Source organism: Maniola hyperantus, chromosome 23, assembly GCF_902806685.2.
Source record: "Maniola hyperantus chromosome 23, iAphHyp1.2, whole genome shotgun sequence".
Taxonomy (NCBI): domain Eukaryota; kingdom Metazoa; phylum Arthropoda; class Insecta; order Lepidoptera; family Nymphalidae; genus Maniola; species Maniola hyperantus.
The window spans coordinates 8,342,210-8,361,851 of record NC_048558.1 but is presented as its reverse complement, the minus strand read 5'-3'; the positions used below and the strand labels follow the sequence as shown (position 1 = coordinate 8,361,851).

The 19,642-nt window shown below is 34.6% G+C and overlaps 1 protein-coding gene and 1 long non-coding RNA gene across 2 annotated transcripts; one reads left to right on the top strand and one right to left on the bottom strand.

Annotated features, from left to right (window-relative positions):
* Nucleotides 1-454: 454 nt before the first annotated feature.
* LOC138403973 (uncharacterized) lies at nt 455-18,530 on the bottom strand. The gene is made up of 11 exons (XM_069506360.1): nt 18,401-18,530; nt 11,697-11,819; nt 10,547-10,669; nt 8,221-8,296; nt 7,439-7,610; nt 6,631-6,847; nt 5,502-5,624; nt 3,387-3,528; nt 2,808-3,000; nt 1,982-2,219; nt 455-889 (listed from the first exon to the last, which is right to left on the bottom strand). Exons 1-11 carry the CDS (start codon nt 18,453-18,455, stop codon nt 594-596), a joined length of 1,758 nt encoding a protein of 585 aa, XP_069362461.1. The 5' UTR covers nt 18,456-18,530; the 3' UTR covers nt 455-593.
* A 116-nt stretch (nt 18,531-18,646) lies between these two features.
* On the top strand, nt 18,647-19,266 carry LOC138403974 (uncharacterized). Its single transcript, XR_011238088.1, has 2 exons — nt 18,647-18,886; nt 19,127-19,266. It is a non-coding gene; the product is annotated as an uncharacterized lncRNA (long non-coding RNA).
* The last annotated feature ends 376 nt before the right edge of the window (nt 19,267-19,642 follow it).

Below are 19,642 nucleotides of genomic sequence, written 5' to 3'. Positions count from 1 at the left end.
ACCTTTAGAATGAGATTTCGGTTTTGTAAAGCTTTTTCTCTGTCACTCATACGTAAGTGACGTTTTGTCGGGCTCAACGACAGAGACAATGCTCTACAAAACCGCTATATTATCCATGCAAAAAATCACGTGGATGCGTTGCTCCGTTGCAGTGTGATTGAAGCTCGTATCTTTGCCCCCCATACACACCCATTTGCGGTGGTGTCAGTGGATGAAAATTTTACACTTGCATCTTTATTTTTATCTGTGACACCAACATAAATAATAAATGCATTTCTTTCTTTCTTTCTTTTCTTACTTCCCCTCTTCACTACTCACTGCTCGCTTTCTTGTCGGTATTTCGAGAAAAGATCAAAGTGGCGAGTGGCGAGCGTGAGCGGCCCTTCTAATTGCTCGTGTCGTACTTCAGAGTTCAGGGAAACAGATAAATAAGTAAAAGGCTGTGTCTTAAGTATAAAAGTTTATTCAGAAGTCACTCAGGGCTAAAATGCACATTTAATCATTGACTTATTTGAACCAGCAAGATCTAAAATCATGATCTAAAAGTGTCTGAAACTAATAGTAAATAATTAGTCATTAATTAATCTATTCATCTATTTACATTTTTCATTTTCATCTATCTCCCGATTGTGACCATTTTGTTGATTAGATTCATCGCAATGTATGACAACTTCATCTCCATCCTTGATTGAATATCGCACATCAGGTGGTTTTGGTCCGTTCTTAACATCATGAGACGATGTGTCCACAATGTTAGCACGCAGGGCATTTAATCTGTATGTGCCACGCTGACGCGCTAGCAAAGCCGCGAGGATGAAAACAAGTAACAACATGACTGTCCCCAGGATAGCAATTATAGACATCGATAGGATATTTCCTGAATCCGATCCTGTAAATAAATGGTTGTAGTATGTAAATTAATACAATAAATTATTATTTCCATTATTTCACTATTTTTATATATGTAATTTCACTATAATTCCTACCTAGAGAATAGATATGCGGTTTCAGAATATCGTACTAAGAGCTATTTCTGGAGCACCATGGTTTACACGGAATGATGAAATCCACAGATACTTAGAAATGCCAACAATCAAATTCGAAGTGAACAAGTATTCCAAAAAGTACAAAACGCCCTAACGCATTGGCACAGGAATTGCTTGTAAACTAGTCTGAGTCTACTTAAGTGAAATTGCACTTGTCCGTTCGTCCGTCCGTCTTCCACTGAATGTAATTACTTCAAAAAACATAATATGTAAATTGATGGCCTTCAGCCGAATAATAGCATAAAAAATATAAAAAGCTTTATTTCAGGGGCTCCCATACGAAATGGGGGCTTTAATGTGGAGATTGAATTCGGAAAAAACGGCTACATGTTAGAAACTGAAACTTGTGTATAATTTCAGTTATATCCTGTACTTGAACAACAAATACTAGAATTGGATAATAATATCACAAAGAAACGAAATTAACTATTTATATTATTATAACTTGCACAATAAATAATATGTAGTGATAATAGTGAAGCGAACTTCTTGCGTTATTGCTCTCAGCATTTTAGCGGGCTAACCACTTCTTATGGGATGGGAATTATGGGATAGCCATAATTCCCATAAGAATACGTTCGCCTGTTAAAATGCTGCCATTCAACCAATTATCCCTTGATGAGGTAAGCAAGTCATCCTAATCCTAATCCTAATAATATTATAAATGTGAAAGTGTGGATGTTTGGATGTTTGTTACTCAATCACGCAAAAACGGTGAACGGATTTGGATGAAATTTGAAATGGAGATAGATTGTACCCTGGATTAACACAGAGGCTAGGTACTTTTTATCCCGGAAAATCAAAGAGTTCCCGCGGGATTTTGAAAAATGTAAATCCACGCGGATGAAGTCGCGGGCATCAGCTAGTTTTAAATATCGTAGAAAAAGGAAACAAGGCCAATCATCGTAATGTCATCTGTATACGTTGTTCCTTACCTGTAACTCCTTGTGGTCGTTCCTTCGTTGGCGGTGAAATTAATTTCCTTGTTGTCGGTCGTGGGGACGTTGTTGTTGTCGGTCGTGGGAACGTTGCTGTTGTCGGCCGTGGGGATGTTGTTGTTGTTGATCTAATTGTAGGGGCCACAGATGGAGTGCACTTAGGATATCTAGATATTGTGAGATCATCTAGTGCCATATATACATTATCTTGACCGTAAATGCCTTCTATTATAATCTGAATAAAAGATTTTCCTATTATATAATATTTATAGTAAATACATTATATATACTACAGTCTATACCTACAGTATACATAGTAACATATACCACTATCCACATTATAAATGCGAAAATGTGTTTGTTTGTTGGTTTCTTGGTTTGTTTGGTTGTTGGTTTGTTGCTACGGAGCAACGGATTCTCGTGATTTTTTGAAAGGGTATAGTTAAAGACTTGGAGAGTGATATACTTAGGTTAATTTTTATGCTAGAAAATTAAAGAGTTCCTACAAGGTTTTTAAAGGAACGATTTTCATGAGGTTTTACTAGCTAGTCTAAATATATAAAAGGAAAGGAATATATAAATAGAAAAGGTGACTGACTGACTGATCTATCAACGCACAGCTCAAACTACTTGACGGATCGGGCTGAAATTTGGCATGCAGATAGCTATTATGACGTAGACATCCGCTAAGAAAGGATTTTTGAAAATTCAACTCCAAAGGGGGTGAAATAGGGGTTTGAAATTTGTGTAGTCCACGCGGACGAAGTCGCGAGCATAAGCTAGTAAAATAATAGGAATAAATTTTTGAAGATAGGTAGGGTACCTGAAAGTTGTAATCAACATTCATCAACTTTGTCTCATTCCAGCTCCAGTATCTCTCTTCGCTTTCATATCCCCAGACATCATCTCCCCAGATATCAAAGAGAATGAATTCCTTTTTCGCCCCGTCACTGTACGCAAGTAAATCTCCAAGTGCCAGATACTCCGGTTTAATGTATATTCGGATACCGGTATTTCTATAAACAATGCATTAGTAAATACAGGGTGTGACCAGAACGCTAGCAAAAACTAAGCGTTATTGTTATACTACCTAAACACAATCCAATACCAATAACCAATTGCCTCATTTTGTAGTTTTAGTGATTTAGTATTTTTTTAACCCCGCAATGTATAGCGTGCATGCCCCACCTACGACGTGGCATTGTCTCCAAATGGCCTACTTACGCAATGTTCCTTGACATCTAGCGTCAGTCAGATGTTTTATTTGCGATATATCGTGAACTTTTACAAAATGTAGCATTTTTTTGGATTTTTTCGCATTTTTTTGGTGTTATCATTATTATCAGTATATAGGTAGTAGGTACATATATTATATTAAAAAAATTGTGTAAAAAATTCTCACCTGCTATGTGAAGCTGTATGAATTCTATAAGAGAAATGGAAACAACTGCCTTCTAGTTCGCGACTGTAAAGTGGAGAAATAAGACGAACTGTGCCGTTTCCTGACGACGACTTCTTGTTGAAGTACAGGTACCACTCAGATCCTGAAAATAAGTGTAAATTAATAAACAAAAAAATCTGGCCAAGTGCGAGTCAGACTCGTGCACCGAGGGTTCCGTACTACAGTCGAATTTTGTCGACATTTTGCACGATAAATCAAAAGCTATTATATTGTATAAAAATAAATAAAAATCTGTTTTAGAATGTACAGATAAAGCCCTTTCATATGATATCCCTTTTGGTATAGAAAACTCACTTTAAAAGTTGAAAATAGGTACTAATTATTTGTTCAAAACACATTTAAATTTTTTTTTGTGATTTCAATTTATTTTTAGTTTTATTTAATTTATTTTGTAGAGACAAACAGTTACAATGAGAAATATAGACAGTATCAATCATCAATCAATCATCAATACTTATAATAAAACTGTAACAGGTCAAATTCTGTACATTGAAGATATATATATATAATATATACTTATAATAAAACTGTAACAGGTCAAATTCTGTACATTGAAGATATTTTGAAAATTTTTTTTCGAAGGCACTCTATAATTGATACTGAACCCAAAACTGTAATTTTTTTCATTTTTGTCTGTCTGTCTATCTGTCTGTCTGTCTGTCCGTCTGTCTGTCTGTATCACGGCCGCGCATCACGCTGAAACTACTGAATGGATTCCAATGAAACTTGGTACGATTTGAGGTCATACTATGAGGAAGAATATAGGATACTTTTTATCCCGAAATTCAGCATGGTTCCCGTAGGAGAGGGGATGAAAGTTAAAATGTATACCAAGTTGTAATTCATTAACGCGTAGTCCGATTTCGTTCATTCTTTTTTTGTTAGAAAGGGGATATTTTAAAAATTGTTCCGTAAATATTTCAAGGTCATTGGTTTTTAACCGACTGTCAAAAAGGAGGTGGTTCTTTTTTCTACATCGATTTTTTCGAGGTTTCTGGACCGATTTGCAAATTTTTTTTAAATCAACATAAAAAGTTTTCGTGGTGGTCACATAAAAAATTCTGGATCCAACTCCTTAATCCTGATGCTGCAGGGTTACTGTCCGCCTGAGTTATCAAGATTCAGGAAGTGTTCATAGTGAATTCATATTGTAGGTACCAAGCAACGACTTTATTCTCAGACTTCAAGTCTCAACTCCTCAACCCTGATGATGTAGGGTACAGCACTCCTAAACTATAATGTTTCAGGAACTGCGGATGATGCAAAATTATTTTAGGTACCAAGCATAGGCTACATCATTGAACTTCGGATCCTAACTCCTCAATCCTGATGCTGCAAAGTACTGAAGTCCTAAATCGTGGGGATTTTAGAATTTCTGACAGTGAATTGATATTTAAAAAAAAAATTTGAATCGACTGTTAGGCGGAACGAAGTTCGCCGGGTCAGCTAGTAATATATAAAAACACTTAAACCAAAGCAGTCTCCAATGAGAGATTAATACTTATAATAATAATTATGTCCACAACACACGGGCATAGTACGCATATGAAAAAAATTAGGCACAGAGTATAAAATAACTAACTATGTAGGTAACAAACTAAAATCGACTAAAGTATAAACTATAACTAGGCAGAATTTGATATTACATCCTTAATTGCTAATTTATAGCTATGGAGAGAGAGATGAAAAATATCTTTTTTCGCGAATAGATGATTAGCTTGGTTGCAACTTCGTCTTATGAATGTGTTATCAGCATGTTTTGTCTTACTTGGTGCAATATGAAACAGTTTCCGATGCCGAGAGTTAACCCGTGGGCATCTTAAAGATGTGACCATAAATTCACGGTTTTCAGATTTTTTCCCTAATGTCTGCTATAAGACCTACCTACCTGCCGAATTTCATGATTCTAGGTCAACGGGAAGTACCCTGTAGGTTTCTTGACAGACAGACAGACAACGAAGTGATCCTATAAGGGTTCCTTTGTTCCTTTTGAGGTACGGAACCCTAAAAACAGCAGGCAAAAACTTATAGTTAAATATGAAAATAAGTAGGTACCTTCTCCCGAAGAAAACTTTTCAAAATTTTTACTATTAGTACTTAGGAACCATCTGTCGTCCGCCGCTGGGTCATTCTTCCATCCGCAAAAGTCAACGTTGTTGAAGTTGCATCTGAGCACATCTGAAAAATGTAATATTGTAATAAAACCGACTTCAATACCTACCTAACCGTGTTTGCACTTAATTAGCTTATTAGCTGCGCGGATCGTCTATAAGTACCTACTTCATATTTTTTTGAGACTCCACAATGTCACCTCGTTGGCACCGACCCCAAAAATATTATTTGCTCGACTTGGCGGGGGCACTACCGTGCCCCCAGATTATAGAACTATAATATTAATTCTTGTATACATAATATACCTATCCGGTAATAAATTAAATTCTTTTTTAATCTTTAGTATACAAACACGGTTAGGTTAGGAATAAAAGTGGCTTCAATAAAGTCACTTTTATTTCTTTTGTAAAAAAATATATTTCACAATTTGTAGTTGCCCCATATATTAAAATATGCTATGCCTGGTTAAAAACCTACTGTTTACTGAGCTATTACACTGATCGCGAGCAATTTACACGTATCCGTTGAGGAGTTCCATGATCTATCTTCGAAGACGTTCATCAGATTTTCATCAAATTTATACGGAACCACTTCGAAAGTATACCCTTTTATTTTTAAAAATATCAATCGAAATCGGTCCAGGCGTCTTGGAGCAATCAAGGAACATACATAAAAAAGATTCCGGTGAATCGAGAACCATCTCCTTTTGAAGTCGGTTAAAAATACTGATCGATAATTTTTAGTCCTAAAGGTTAATTTTTTGGCAAGTTATCGAATGATGGAATTGTTTATACAATAATTATTGTATACAAACTCTTTTGATTTTGCTTAAATTAAATTTAAAGTTTAAGTATTATTTTCTTAGAAGGTACTTACTTAGCTTAGATTAATTTTTCATAGCTAATAAACTAGCACATAATAGACAGTCAAAATTGAATTTTACTACAATTATTAATTGTTTTAGAGTATAATATTGTTTTATTTAATAATTAACATGTCGCTGATGCGATCTTTCAGTTTTTATTTGTCTTACAATCACCCAATGCACAAAAATAAGTATTAAGCTAGTTACCCCATTCATTTAATCCTATTCCTAATGGTACTTGCGTTGTTGTTGTCGACATTGTTGTTGTCGTCGTTGTTGTTGGCGACATTGTCGTAGACGTTGTTGTGGAAGTGCTAGAAATCGATCGAGGTATCAGAGCAATGCAACTCCTACTCTGCAGTACGGAGACGTGACCTATGGCTATGTACATAGGATCTTCACCGAAATTTCCCTCTACAATGATCTGAATAAAAGAAATGCTGTATTAGTATTACTTAGTACGGCATTCCGAACCAGTGGTAAATTAAACTAGTTGACGTAAAAGTTTGCTTGAATAAAAATATCTTCTATTATATTATATTATATTATATTATATTATATTATATTATATTATATTATATTATATTATATTATATTATATTATATTATATTATATTATATTATATTATATTATATTATATTATATTATATTATATTATATTATATTATATTATATTCCATTCCAGTCGTTCATTGCCTATGACACTCTTCAAGTCTATAATACTAATGCAAAAATCACACCGATCCGTTGCTCCGTTGAGCAATCAACGCCATTTTTGCCTTGTCATTCAGATTGAACCTATGTTGAACAGTTCAAACCTCTAGAACATCGGGAAGTTGGTTTAAAATCGATTGCAAAGTTTGTTTCGAACGACAAACAAACAGAAAACGAACTAATAAAAACGCATTAAAAAGGTTGCCTATTATACAAATTCTTAACTAAACTAATGTCCCTGATTATTGTAATGTTCATTTCAATGTACCATCACAATATTGTACTTAACAATTAACATACCTTAAAGTTGCTATCAAAATGCTTCAGCATTGACACTTTGTCATGCCAGTAATCGTCGCAATCTCCCCAAACCTCAAACAGAATAAACTTCTTCTTCGCCTCCTCGCTGTACGCAACTAAATCTTCCAGGGCTATATAATCCGGCTTTTGGTATATCCGGATTCCGACGGATCTATGAAAATGAAAAAATGGGCCCTTTACACGTCATGATGCCATTTTTAAAAGATTTTTACTCACAATAGGTAACTGCTAACAATAATTCTACAATACTCATTATAAACTAATAAAAAAACTTACAATAATAATTCTACAATAAGTACCTACTATATTTTTAAATACATATAAAAAATTGCGTAACCGGCAGAACCCAGAAGATGCAGGTTCGATTCCTGCCAGTTACGCAATTATTGATATGTATTTAAAAATTATTTGGTAATTTCCTTGAAGTTTAGGTAAAAACACTATCATAAAAATTATAAAAAATATACTATATTCACCTAGGTACTGTTAAATATAGCTAGCCCCGTCCTTTATACGATTCGATATCTATTATCGGGATATTATATCGTGATGTTATGTAAGTACATGGAATGGCTCTAATATTAATCTATGTTTGTCAGCTTTCATATTTTAGAAATTGTCAATTAATGTGGTTTATTAAAATGGTTTTTCAATAAGACTTCTCAAGTTCTCACCTGCTGGATGAATTTGTGTGCATTTTAAAGGATGTATAGAAACAGCCATCTTTTTCTAAGACCAGGCTGTAAAGTGGAGAAATCAACCTAACTGAACTGTTTCCACGCGGAGAAGGCTCGTCGAAGTAAATAAACGGATCGGCGCGGGCCCCCGCCGGTTCGTCTGGAAAGTTAATAAATACAATGCGACAAGGCTATCTTGGCGCGTGGCGAAAAACGGAACTAACGCGTCAAGTGTTCCCTTTGTTCTTGTGTGAATATTCTAGGCCTTTGTGCTCCAACAGTGCCCCCCTGTCAATGTCATTCAAGTGCCAAGAGAGCCTTGTCGCACTGTAGGTAGTGGTTTATTTCAAGTACCTAGATAATAATATATGGTACATACCTACTTTAGATACATACAATACGGTATTTTACCTAAGCGAGAAAACATCTAAAAATGTATAAACAATATATTTAGTATTAGCAATAAGCAATCGAAAAATTTAAATTTTAGTTTATTAAATAATTATTACGAATTTTATAAGTACCTACCTAATTCATTTTAAAGTGGCTAATTGGCACCGGCTCCAAAAATATATTATAGAACTACAATTACTCTTGTATACATAGTATATTCAGTGATAAATTACATTATTTTATACTTTTTAGTGGTTGTGGTAAGGTATTAAAGGCGGTTTATATTTTTTGTGTAAAAAAAATTATTTTACAATTTTTATTGTCATGGTGACAATGATGGTACATGGTATTAAAATTTTCAAAAAAAAACCGACTTCAATAACCACCGCCACTAAAAAGTAAAAAATAATTTAATTTATTACCCAGTATATTATGTATACAAGAGTTATTGTAGTTCTATAGTAATATTTTTTGGAGCCGATGCCAATTAGCCACACGAACCGTCTATCTACTCTTCATAGTGTTTTGCGACTCCACATTGACACCGACTCCAAAAAATATTACTATAGAACTACAATAACTCTTGTATACATAATATATTGGGTAATAAATTAAATATTTTATTACTTTTTAGTGTTGGTGGTTATTGAAGTCAGTTTTTATTTTTTTTTGAATTTTTTTATTTCACAATTTTTAGTGGCCCCATCGTACTAAAATATGATATGCCTGGTTAAAAACCTACTGTTTACTAAGCTGTTACACTGATCACGAGCAATTTCCTCTTATCTATTGAGGAGTTATATGTTCTCCATCTCTGAAGATATTCATCAGATCTTCACCGAAGTAAAATGGGACCACCTCTGAAGTATGTCCTACATAACAAAAGAATAATTATCAAAATCGGTTCATAATTATAAATAAATAAATAAATAAATAATCTTTTATTTCAGACCAGTTCTAGTCCATAATTAAAATTTACAACTATATATTTACTAAAGTTAGTATGTTAGTAACAATATTTCCTTATAGTTATGTTAGTTAGTCCAGTATAATTGACGGAGTAATCGCGTAAGTAACAAACATACAAAAAGACATACATTCGAATTGAGAACCTCCTCCTTTTTCAAGTCGGTTAAAATATGCTACGGCTTGGCTGGTTAAAACCCTACTGTTTACAAAGCTATTACACTGATTGCGAGCAATTTACTCTTATTAATTGAGGAGTTCCGTTCTCCATCTCCGAAAATATTCATCAGATCTTTACCAAATTAAAATGGGACCACCTCTGAAGTATGTCCTACAGAACAAAAGAAGAATTATCAAAATCGGTTCATAATTGACGGAGTAATCGCGTAAGTAACAAACATACCAAAAAAAACATACAGTCGAATTGAGAACCTCCTCCTTTTTTTGAAGTCGTTTAAAAATATGCTATCTATGCCTGGCTAAAAGCCTAGTGTTTACTGAGCTATTCCACTTATCGCGAGCAATTTCCTTTTATCCGTTAAGAAGTTCCATTATCTATCTTCGAAGATGTTGATCAGATCTTCACCAAATTTATATGGGACCACTTCGGAAGTATATGCCCTTTCAATCAAAAAATAATTTTTCAAATATATTTCAAGTCTTCGAGTAACCGAGGAACATACATTAAAAAACAAAGATTCTGACGAGTTGAGAACCTCCCCCTTTTTAGGGTTCTGTGCCTCAAAAGGAAAAACGGAACCCTAATAGGATCACTTTGTTGTCTGTTTGCCGGTCGGTCGGTCGGTCGGTCGGTCGGTCGGTCGGTCGGTCGGTTTGATGTCGGTTAAAAAATGAAGATAGTCTCAGGCTGAGATCTATAGAGCGCACTTTGACTTTGCTCAGACTTAAGATTGAGTTAAAACGAGATTTATGTGAGAGATATAGCTCTGTCTCGATTTAACTCTGTCTTGAGTCTAAGCTAAGTCAGAGTGCGCTCTATAGATCTCAATCTCAGAGACCCAGAAATACCTGTGTCATGAAATAACCTTACCTTCCATCATCAAAGCATAATAATCATAGAAAGGATTTAGAAGCCAAGAGTGGTTCGCTCTTGGGTCGTTCTTCCACGAGCAGAAGCTATCCTCGTTGAAGCCACAAAATAGGTCCCCATAATCTAAAACAGGATAAACGTCAAACATTGACATATTATAGCAGCTGCGCGATTGCGGGAGAATGACAGCTACAATGTCACGATCGCAATCATCTTTGTTTTAACGCTCGCTCATCCCGCAATCGCCCAGTGGTCACAAGTGTGACGATCAAGACGCGCTCGCCCGTCTTCGGGCGCGGTCGTCCATTTTCGTATAACTGTTCCGTGCGTCGTCGTGCGATTCAAAATGATCATCGCGTCTATGTATCTCGTAGTCCGATGGAACGGTAATCCTAGGTACACGACCAGAGAGATATCAGAACGTAGGACGACGAATTTACGTGCTCCCCGCACTTCGTGCCGTTACTGCAAATATTTGACAAATTTCTTAAATTTTTTGGCCCAGCCCGGGTTTCGAACCTGGGATCTCATGATCTACTGCCGAATAAAGTTGGCCACTATAACAAACACAACAGCCGTGATAGCCTGGTGGTTAAGACATCCGCCTCCTATTCGAGAGGTCGTGGGTTCAAACCCGGGCACGCACCTCTTACTTTTCGGAGTTATAATATGTGCGTTTTAAGAAATTAAATATCAGGAAAACATCGGGAGGAAACCTGTATGCCGCAGAATTCTCCATAATGTTCTCAAAGGTGTGTGAAGATTGTAAAGTCTGCCACACCTTTGATCTGGGGTCTGTCACCAGCGTGGTGGACTATGGCCAAACCCTTTTCATACTGAGAGGAGACCCGTGCTCAGTAACTCAGTAGTGAGCCGGTTATGGGTTGATCATCCATACTAATATTATAAATGCGAAAGTGTGGCTGTCTGTCTGTCTGTTTGTCTGCTAGCTTTTCACGGCTCAACCGTTCAACCAATTTTGACGATATTTGGTACAGAGATAGTGTGTATCCCGGGTTAGGACATAGGCTACTTTTATCCCGGAAAATTGTTCCCACGGGATTTCAAAAACCTAAATCCACGCGGACCAAGTCGCGGGCGTCATCTAGTAATAAATAACAAAACACATAAAGACAGTTATATATATTACCGTATTCTTCTACTATTCTTTCCGTTGTTGTCGGCCGTGCGGATGTTGTCATCGATGTTGATGTTGGAAGGCTGGTTGTTGTTGTAGTAGTAGTGTCCTGGTAATACTGTCCTTGTCCCGCAACTATAGAGTTCATAAAAGATAATTAAACCAATGCAAGCTAAATCTAAGACACAAATTCACAATTCTTAGACACTTTGCATTTGTGGAAGAAAAGTTCACAGATCCCCATTGGTGGGGATGGCCAAGTGCGAGTAAGACTCGCGCACCGAAGGTTCCGTATAATAAAAATATCCTCAACTTATAGGAACTGACTTTATTCCATTTAGACAATACTTAATAAACTTCAATCTTAGTTCTAAACTATTAACTTCTTCAAGACATAATTATAAATTCAAATTTTCCCTGCTTCAAATCAATAGCTCCCGCTCTTATTGCCGCCATTTTTTACCTCTCCTCATAATTCTTTTTTTAAATTCAACTGTAGGCAAAGCAATGTCGCTAACAATCGGCCATTCTGACTTCATGTCTGTCCTCAGACATTCAGGCTCAATTGAAAGAGATTCTCATTCTATCAAACTCATAGTTTTATCTTGATTTCATGATCACTAACTTTTCATTAATCAAACCACTTCTTTGGTTGAATTCGAAAAATTTCATCTTTTCTTGTCAGGGTTTCTTATTTTATCAAACTTTATATTAATTTCATAATCACCTAAACATAATTACTTAAACCAAACTATTTCTTTGGTTGATTGTTGCATTCGAAGTATTTCATCTTTTCTTGACAAGGGTTCTCATTCCATCAAACTCATAGTTTTATCTTAATCTCATAATCATCACCTTTGCTTAAACTAAACCGCTTTTTTGGTTGATTGTTGCATTCGAAGAATTTCATCTTTTCTTGGCAGGGGTTCTCATTTCATCAAACTCATACTTATATCTTAATCTCATAATCACCATCTTTGTTTAACCAAACCACTTCTATGGATGATTGTTACATTCGAACTTGTCAGGGGTTCTTATTTCATCAAACTCATAGTTTAATATTAATTTCATAATCACCATCTTTACTTCAACCAAACTATTTCTTTGGTTGATTGTTGCATTCGAAGAATTTCGTCTTTTCTTGACAAGGGTTCTCATTCCATCAAACTCATAGTTTTATCTTAATCTCATAATCATCACCTTTGCTTAAACTAAACCGCTTCTTTGGTTGATTGTTGCATTCGAAGAATTTCATCTTTTCTTGGCAGGGGTTCTCATTTGATCAAACTCATACTTATATCTTAATCTCATAATCACCATCTTTGTTTAAACCAAACCACTTCTTTGGATGATTGTTACATTCGAACAATTATTTCGTTTCGGCCATCCTTTTCTTAGAATGTCCTCATTCACACATCAGACAGACATAGACATCAGTTTAATATTCATGATCATTGTCAATGATGCCTAATGGCCGCAAACTAATAGTCTCAGTCTCTTATTATGATCGTCATCATATCCCCAACGTCATGACATCAGTAAAACATCCATGATCGTTCGTCAATAATGCTTATTATTACTTGTCACCTTAATTAACTATATCATTTACGCCATGACAGCCCGCTCACTAGCCTATGGTCATTCTCTTATCATCTTAATCATCATCTTAATTAATTATATCATTTACGCCATGGTGGCCCGCTCACCATCCTGATGGCCGCAAACTAATAGTCTCATTCTCTTATGGTGATCGTCATCATATCCACAACGTCATGACATCAGTAAAATATCCACGATCGTTACGTCAATGATGCCTGAAAGGAACAAAATAAAAACAATTAAGCAGTATCTGAGTTCTTTAAATGTGTAAATGCAGTGTAACTTAAGAGATATACTCACTTATTATTAATTGTCATCTTTAACTAACTATATCATTTACGCCATGGCAGCCCGCTCACTAGCCTATGGTCGCAAACTTAATAGTCTCATTCTCTTATCATCTTAATCATCATTTTAATCATTATTTTAATCATCATCTTAATTAACTATATCATTTACGCCATGGTGGCCCGCTCACCATCCTGATGGCCGCAAACTAATAGTCTCATTCTCTTATGGTGATCGTCATCATATCCACAACGTCATGACATCAGTAAAATATCCACGATCGTTACGTCAATGATGCCTGAAAGGAACAAAATAAAAACAATTAAGCAGTATCTGAGTTCTTTAAATGTGTAAAATCTGCAGTGTAACTTAAGAGATATACTCACTTATTATTAATTGTCATCTTTAACTAACTATATCATTTACGTCATGGCAGCCCGCTCACTAGCCTATGGTCGCAAACTTAATAGTCTCATTCTCTTATCATCTTAATCATCATTTTAATCATTATTTTAATCATCATCTTAATCATCATCTTAATTAACTATATCATTTACGCCATGGTGGCCCGCTCACCATCCTGATGGCCGCAAACTAATAGTCTCATTCTCTTATGGTGATCGTCATCATATCCACAACGTCATGACATCAGTAAAATATCCACGATCGTTACGTCAATGATGCCTGAAAGGAACAAAATAAAAACAATTAAGCAGTATCTGAGTTCTTTACATGTGTAAATGCAGTGTAACTTAAGAGATATACTCACTTATTATTAATTGTCATCTTTAACTAACTATATCATTTACGCCATGGCAGCCCGCTCACTAGCCTATGGTCGCAAACTTAATAGTCTCATTCTCTTATCATCTTAATCATCATTTTAATCATTATTTTAATCATCATCTTAATTAACTATATCATTTACGCCATGGTGGCCCGCTCACCATCCTGATGGCCGCAAACTAATAGTCTCATTCTCTTATGGTGATCGTCATCATATCCACAACGTCATGACATCAGTAAAATATCCACGATCGTTACGTCAATGATGCCTGAAAGGAACAAAATAAAAACAATTAAGCAGTATCTGAGTTCTTTAAATGTGTAAATGCAGTGTAACTTAAGAGATATACTCACTTATTATTACTTGTCATCTTTAACTAACTATATCATTTACGCCATGGCAGCCCGCTCACTAGCCTATGGTCGCAAACTTAATAGTCTCATTCTCTTATCATCTTAATCATCATTTTAATCATTATTTTAATCATCATCTTAATCATCATCTTAATTAACTATATCATTTACGCCATGGTGGCCCGCTCACCATCCTGATGGCCGCAAACTAATAGTCTCATTCTCTTATGGTGATCGTCATCATATCCACAACGTCATGACATCAGTAAAATATCCACGATCGTTACGTCAATGATGCCTGAAAGGAACAAAATAAAAACAATTAAGCAGTATCTGAGTTCTTTAAATGTGTAAATGCAGTGTAACTTAAGAGATATACTCACTTATTATTAATTGTCATCTTTAACTAACTATATCATTTACGCCATGGCAGCCCGCTCACTAGCCTATGGTCGCAAACTTAATAGTCTCATTCTCTTATCATCTTAATCATCATTTTAATCATTATTTTAATCATCATCTTAATTAACTATATCATTTACGCCATGGTGGCCCGCTCACCAACCTGATGGCCGCAAACTAATAGTCTCATTGTCTTATCGTGATCGTCATCATATTATCCACAACGTCCTGGCAATAACATGGCACATTTTGCTATAAGTAATATCTTCTGCATATTTCAATAGCTTATAAATTTTGTTTCTTGTATGACATCAATCTCTTTATCAAACTATGATCTTTAAATTGTACCGCATTTACATCTTGATCATCATTACAGATTCTTGCTGAAACAGAAATAAAAACAAAGCAGCAACAAAATCACCATTAAAAGGTGGTACATAATTTATTATTGTTAATTGTCGTGTTTTAAAAACGTTTAACTTTCAAGAGTAAAAGATTAATTTTTTTATTACGATTCCCGCGCATAATTTTTTGCGCAAATATATATTTTTTCAGATTTTTTTTTTAATGTGCTGTTTAGTAATTTTTTTTTAATTTTACAAAAAATTATATCACAATTAAAATATTTTAAGTCATCTACGATTCACCAGGCTGCATGATCTACGACCTTTGCCTTTTCGAGGAACGAATCGAAATATGCATACTACACCTATACAGCTGCATTCCAATTTATGATTGATCCAAAAAGATAACAAATATGGCGATACTGATCACGTGACTTTATTTTGACTTGACCTCTAGTGATGCGCTATTGCTGAACTAACTATATTGGGAATGTGGACGTTTGATTGAATTAACTCTGATGTAAAGAATTATATTTTCATTTTATGTACTTGCAAAACTTATAAGTCCGTAAACATTATTACGAGAACGCAATATAAAATAACTTTATATATCTATTGATGGTTCGTAAACAATGGGGCCGATTCTGTTGTACACAATGCTATATTAAAATAATTTGATTTAAATAACTCGATCAATTTCCGATTCTGAACGAATTATCGATGTGTACGGTCCCTAACATTCATACATTTTTCGTCTGTGGTTGCAATGTCTAAAGAAATTAAAGAATGCGAAACGTCAAACTAGCATTTTAGTTTACTCTGTGGATCTTAATTTTGTTTTCATTTCATTTTTAATAAAAATTTTGCTTAAATCATGGATAAAAAGAATGAATTTTACGTGTAGGTATATTTGATATGTTGTTCGTGGACCACAAGGCGTTAGTGAGTGTTTTAAACTGTTTTAACATCGGGAAAAGTGTTAACGACGTTTATGTCACGGTGCTTTTTACTTCGAACAAAACTATGGAAATATGAACTGATATAGGTAGTTTGTACATCAACAGCTAATAATATTTGTAGTAGCAATACCAAAGATTATTTTTAATGCCGGCATAGGTACTTTTTCTCTAGAATCGTTACACGTTTCGTTATACGCATATATATTTTTTTTTCTTAAAATAATCAAAATATACCTAGTGTATTATTTTAATAATTTCGACTGTAATATAAATTCTTATAAACATTTTATAAATCAATAAACTGATTGATTGCCTCCTAATGCCCTATTCATTTTAAAATTATTAAATTTCTACATTTTGATGAAATAATAAATCGACATTAATTAGTTTGACATCATACAACTTCTCTCACTTCCCGATTCTCCCGGGTTAGGTTATTCCATAGATTATCTACTAAGTATATTGTTATCCTATAAGTTATTGGTAGGCTCAAAAGAGCTAGAACCCAGAGCCGTAAAACCAGTAAAAAAAAGTTATCGATCTGTGGTCAATGAAGTGTAGTTAATAAATAAAGGCCTTAAAGGACTGTTATCCAGGGCCGTAAACTAAAAAAAGTAAATAAATAAACCTTTATTTTATGTTTCACCCAGTTTTTTTTTTTACCCTTTTTTTTGGTCGGTGTGTTTTACTACATTTTTCATTCGGATTCGTCCAGAATTTGGACAGTAAACACTAGACACTACGTTACTGGTTTTTTTTTAAAATTTAAAATGCTATGTTATACTTTATTAAGTTTAATAAAACAAAGATATTGTGATGATATTACTTTGTTTTAAATAGTTCACACTCAACTTAGACACAAGTTTTACCTCTTTCATTGTTACTATGTTAAATATTAAGCAACAACAATGAAAGAGATAAACTTGTATCAAAATAACCTCGAAAAATTATAACAACAATAGGTGTAGGATAAGGGCTATATATAGCAGAACAACAGAACCATAGTTATGGGTATATCTAAGAAAATTAGTTCGTACACCAACTACTAGGAGCGCTGATTTCCTTGATGGTTTCGTATAATATTTTCCGCGAGTGATAACTCTATACCCTAATATAATACTACTCTATTGTTTATGATTCCGGACTTTTCCTAAAGTCCATTTGAATATTTTAAAATATAAATTATTATAATATCTATGTTCTGCATTTTAGTCGAGACAAAATCAAAACTCAATTTAACACTCAAAGTACATAGGTACTTTAATAAACGAATAAAAATAGGTACTCACAAAATTGTGGGCGATGAGTAATCTTCACTTCGGAACTAATAAAAATATCCTCAACTTATAGGAACTGACTTTATTCCATTTAGACAATACTTAATAAACTTCAATCTTAGTTCTAAACTATTAACTTCTTCAAGACATAATTATAAATTCTAATTTTCCCTGCTTCAAATCAATAGCTCCCGCTCTTATTGCCGCCATTTTTTACCTCTCCTCATAATTCTTTTTTTAAATTCAACTGTAGGCAAAGCAATGTCGCTAACACGTACTACAGAAGAAGTAAAACGGTAAGAATAACTTTTGTTAACGAACCGCAAAACTAACTTTGTTTGTAGAGGTTTATTGTTAATATCAAAAAACTATGATAGTTAGAGCGTTAGTTTTATTTTTCCTGTTAAGTATATATGTAGGTATATCTAAATCTAAATATATATAAAAGGAAAAGGTGACTGTCTGACTGACTGTCTGACTGACTGATCTATCAACGCACAGCTCAAAGTACTGGACGGATCGGGCTGAAATTTGGCATGCAGATAGCTATTAGATGTAGGCATCCGCTAAGAAATGATATTGAAAATTCAACCTCTGAAGGGGTGAAACAGGGGGCTGAAATTTGTGTCCACGCGGATGAAGTTGCGAGCATAAGCTAGTTACCTAAATAAGTTTAATTAATAATTTAAGTTTAATTTAAAACTTACCCACGGCATCGTGTGATCCGAAAATAAACAAAATTATTAAACATTGATCGAACATTTAACCAAATTAAAATCTAATGGGGGAATAAATTAAAAAATAGTCTGTATTTCAGAACTCGAACGACAATATAATTTTATTAGGTAGGTTTGTTCAAAATAATAAACTCCCCTATTATTTAATACTTATATTGCATGCCTTAGTATATAAGGTATTTGGCTGTACCACAATTTATGACTTAGAACCAATGATATTAGAAGAAAATAGGTAGATACGTTATACGCGGACCGCAAGTGGCACGTTAAAACTAAGCTAATTAGCAAACCTGAGCTCAGTCGCCCGCTGGCGTCGCGCTATCGATGACGTCGTTGATAGTAATGTGTATTTTGTTTTCGTCTCCCAAAACAACCGAAAATGCCGTCGTGTGTGATGAGATTCCGCACAAACTACACAAGCAAGGTTTCCAAAAGTCAAGGAATCACATTTCATTCGTAAGTAAAACTATTTCTTTTATATAATTCGTATTTTTCACTTATTTAACAATAACAAACTCGTGCACGTTCGTGTAAAATGCAACTCATTGCAATTTGTACCTTATGTCACATGCCATAAGTACGTATCAAGTTATCGTTGTACGTATTTTAAAGTTTCCGATCAAAGAATATAAAATAAACAGATAGGTCTCTTCTGAGTATTGACAATTCAAATAGTGTGCATATTTCCTGTTTTAGGGAAGGATAAATTAACTATGGTCTAACATCTTTTTACGGTCCACTGCTGGGTCTCTTCATACAATGAGGGAATTTTGGCTATGGGTATGTAGATTGTGTAATAGTAAATATTTTCAAAAATAAAAAATATTTTCATTTCACATTTTATTCCTTTACCTACCTTCCCGCGGCTTCGTCCGCGTAAAATTTAGTAATTTTATTTCGACTTCTTTTCCATGTATGGGAGCCCCCTTTATTTAATTTAATTTAATTTTTATTATTTTTATTATAGCGGCAATAGAAATACATTCTGTGAAAATTTCAACTGTCTACCTATTACGGCTTACGAGATACAGCCCGCTGACAGATGGACGTACAGACAGCGGAGGCTTAGTAATAGGGTCCCGTTGGCACCCCTTGGGCACGGAACCCTAAAAACGAGCGGAACCGCGGGAAAAAGCTAGTTCGTAATATATTAAATACCACAGTATAAGGTTTTTATTTTACTATACAACTACAGTGTAGGCATAAATCGGC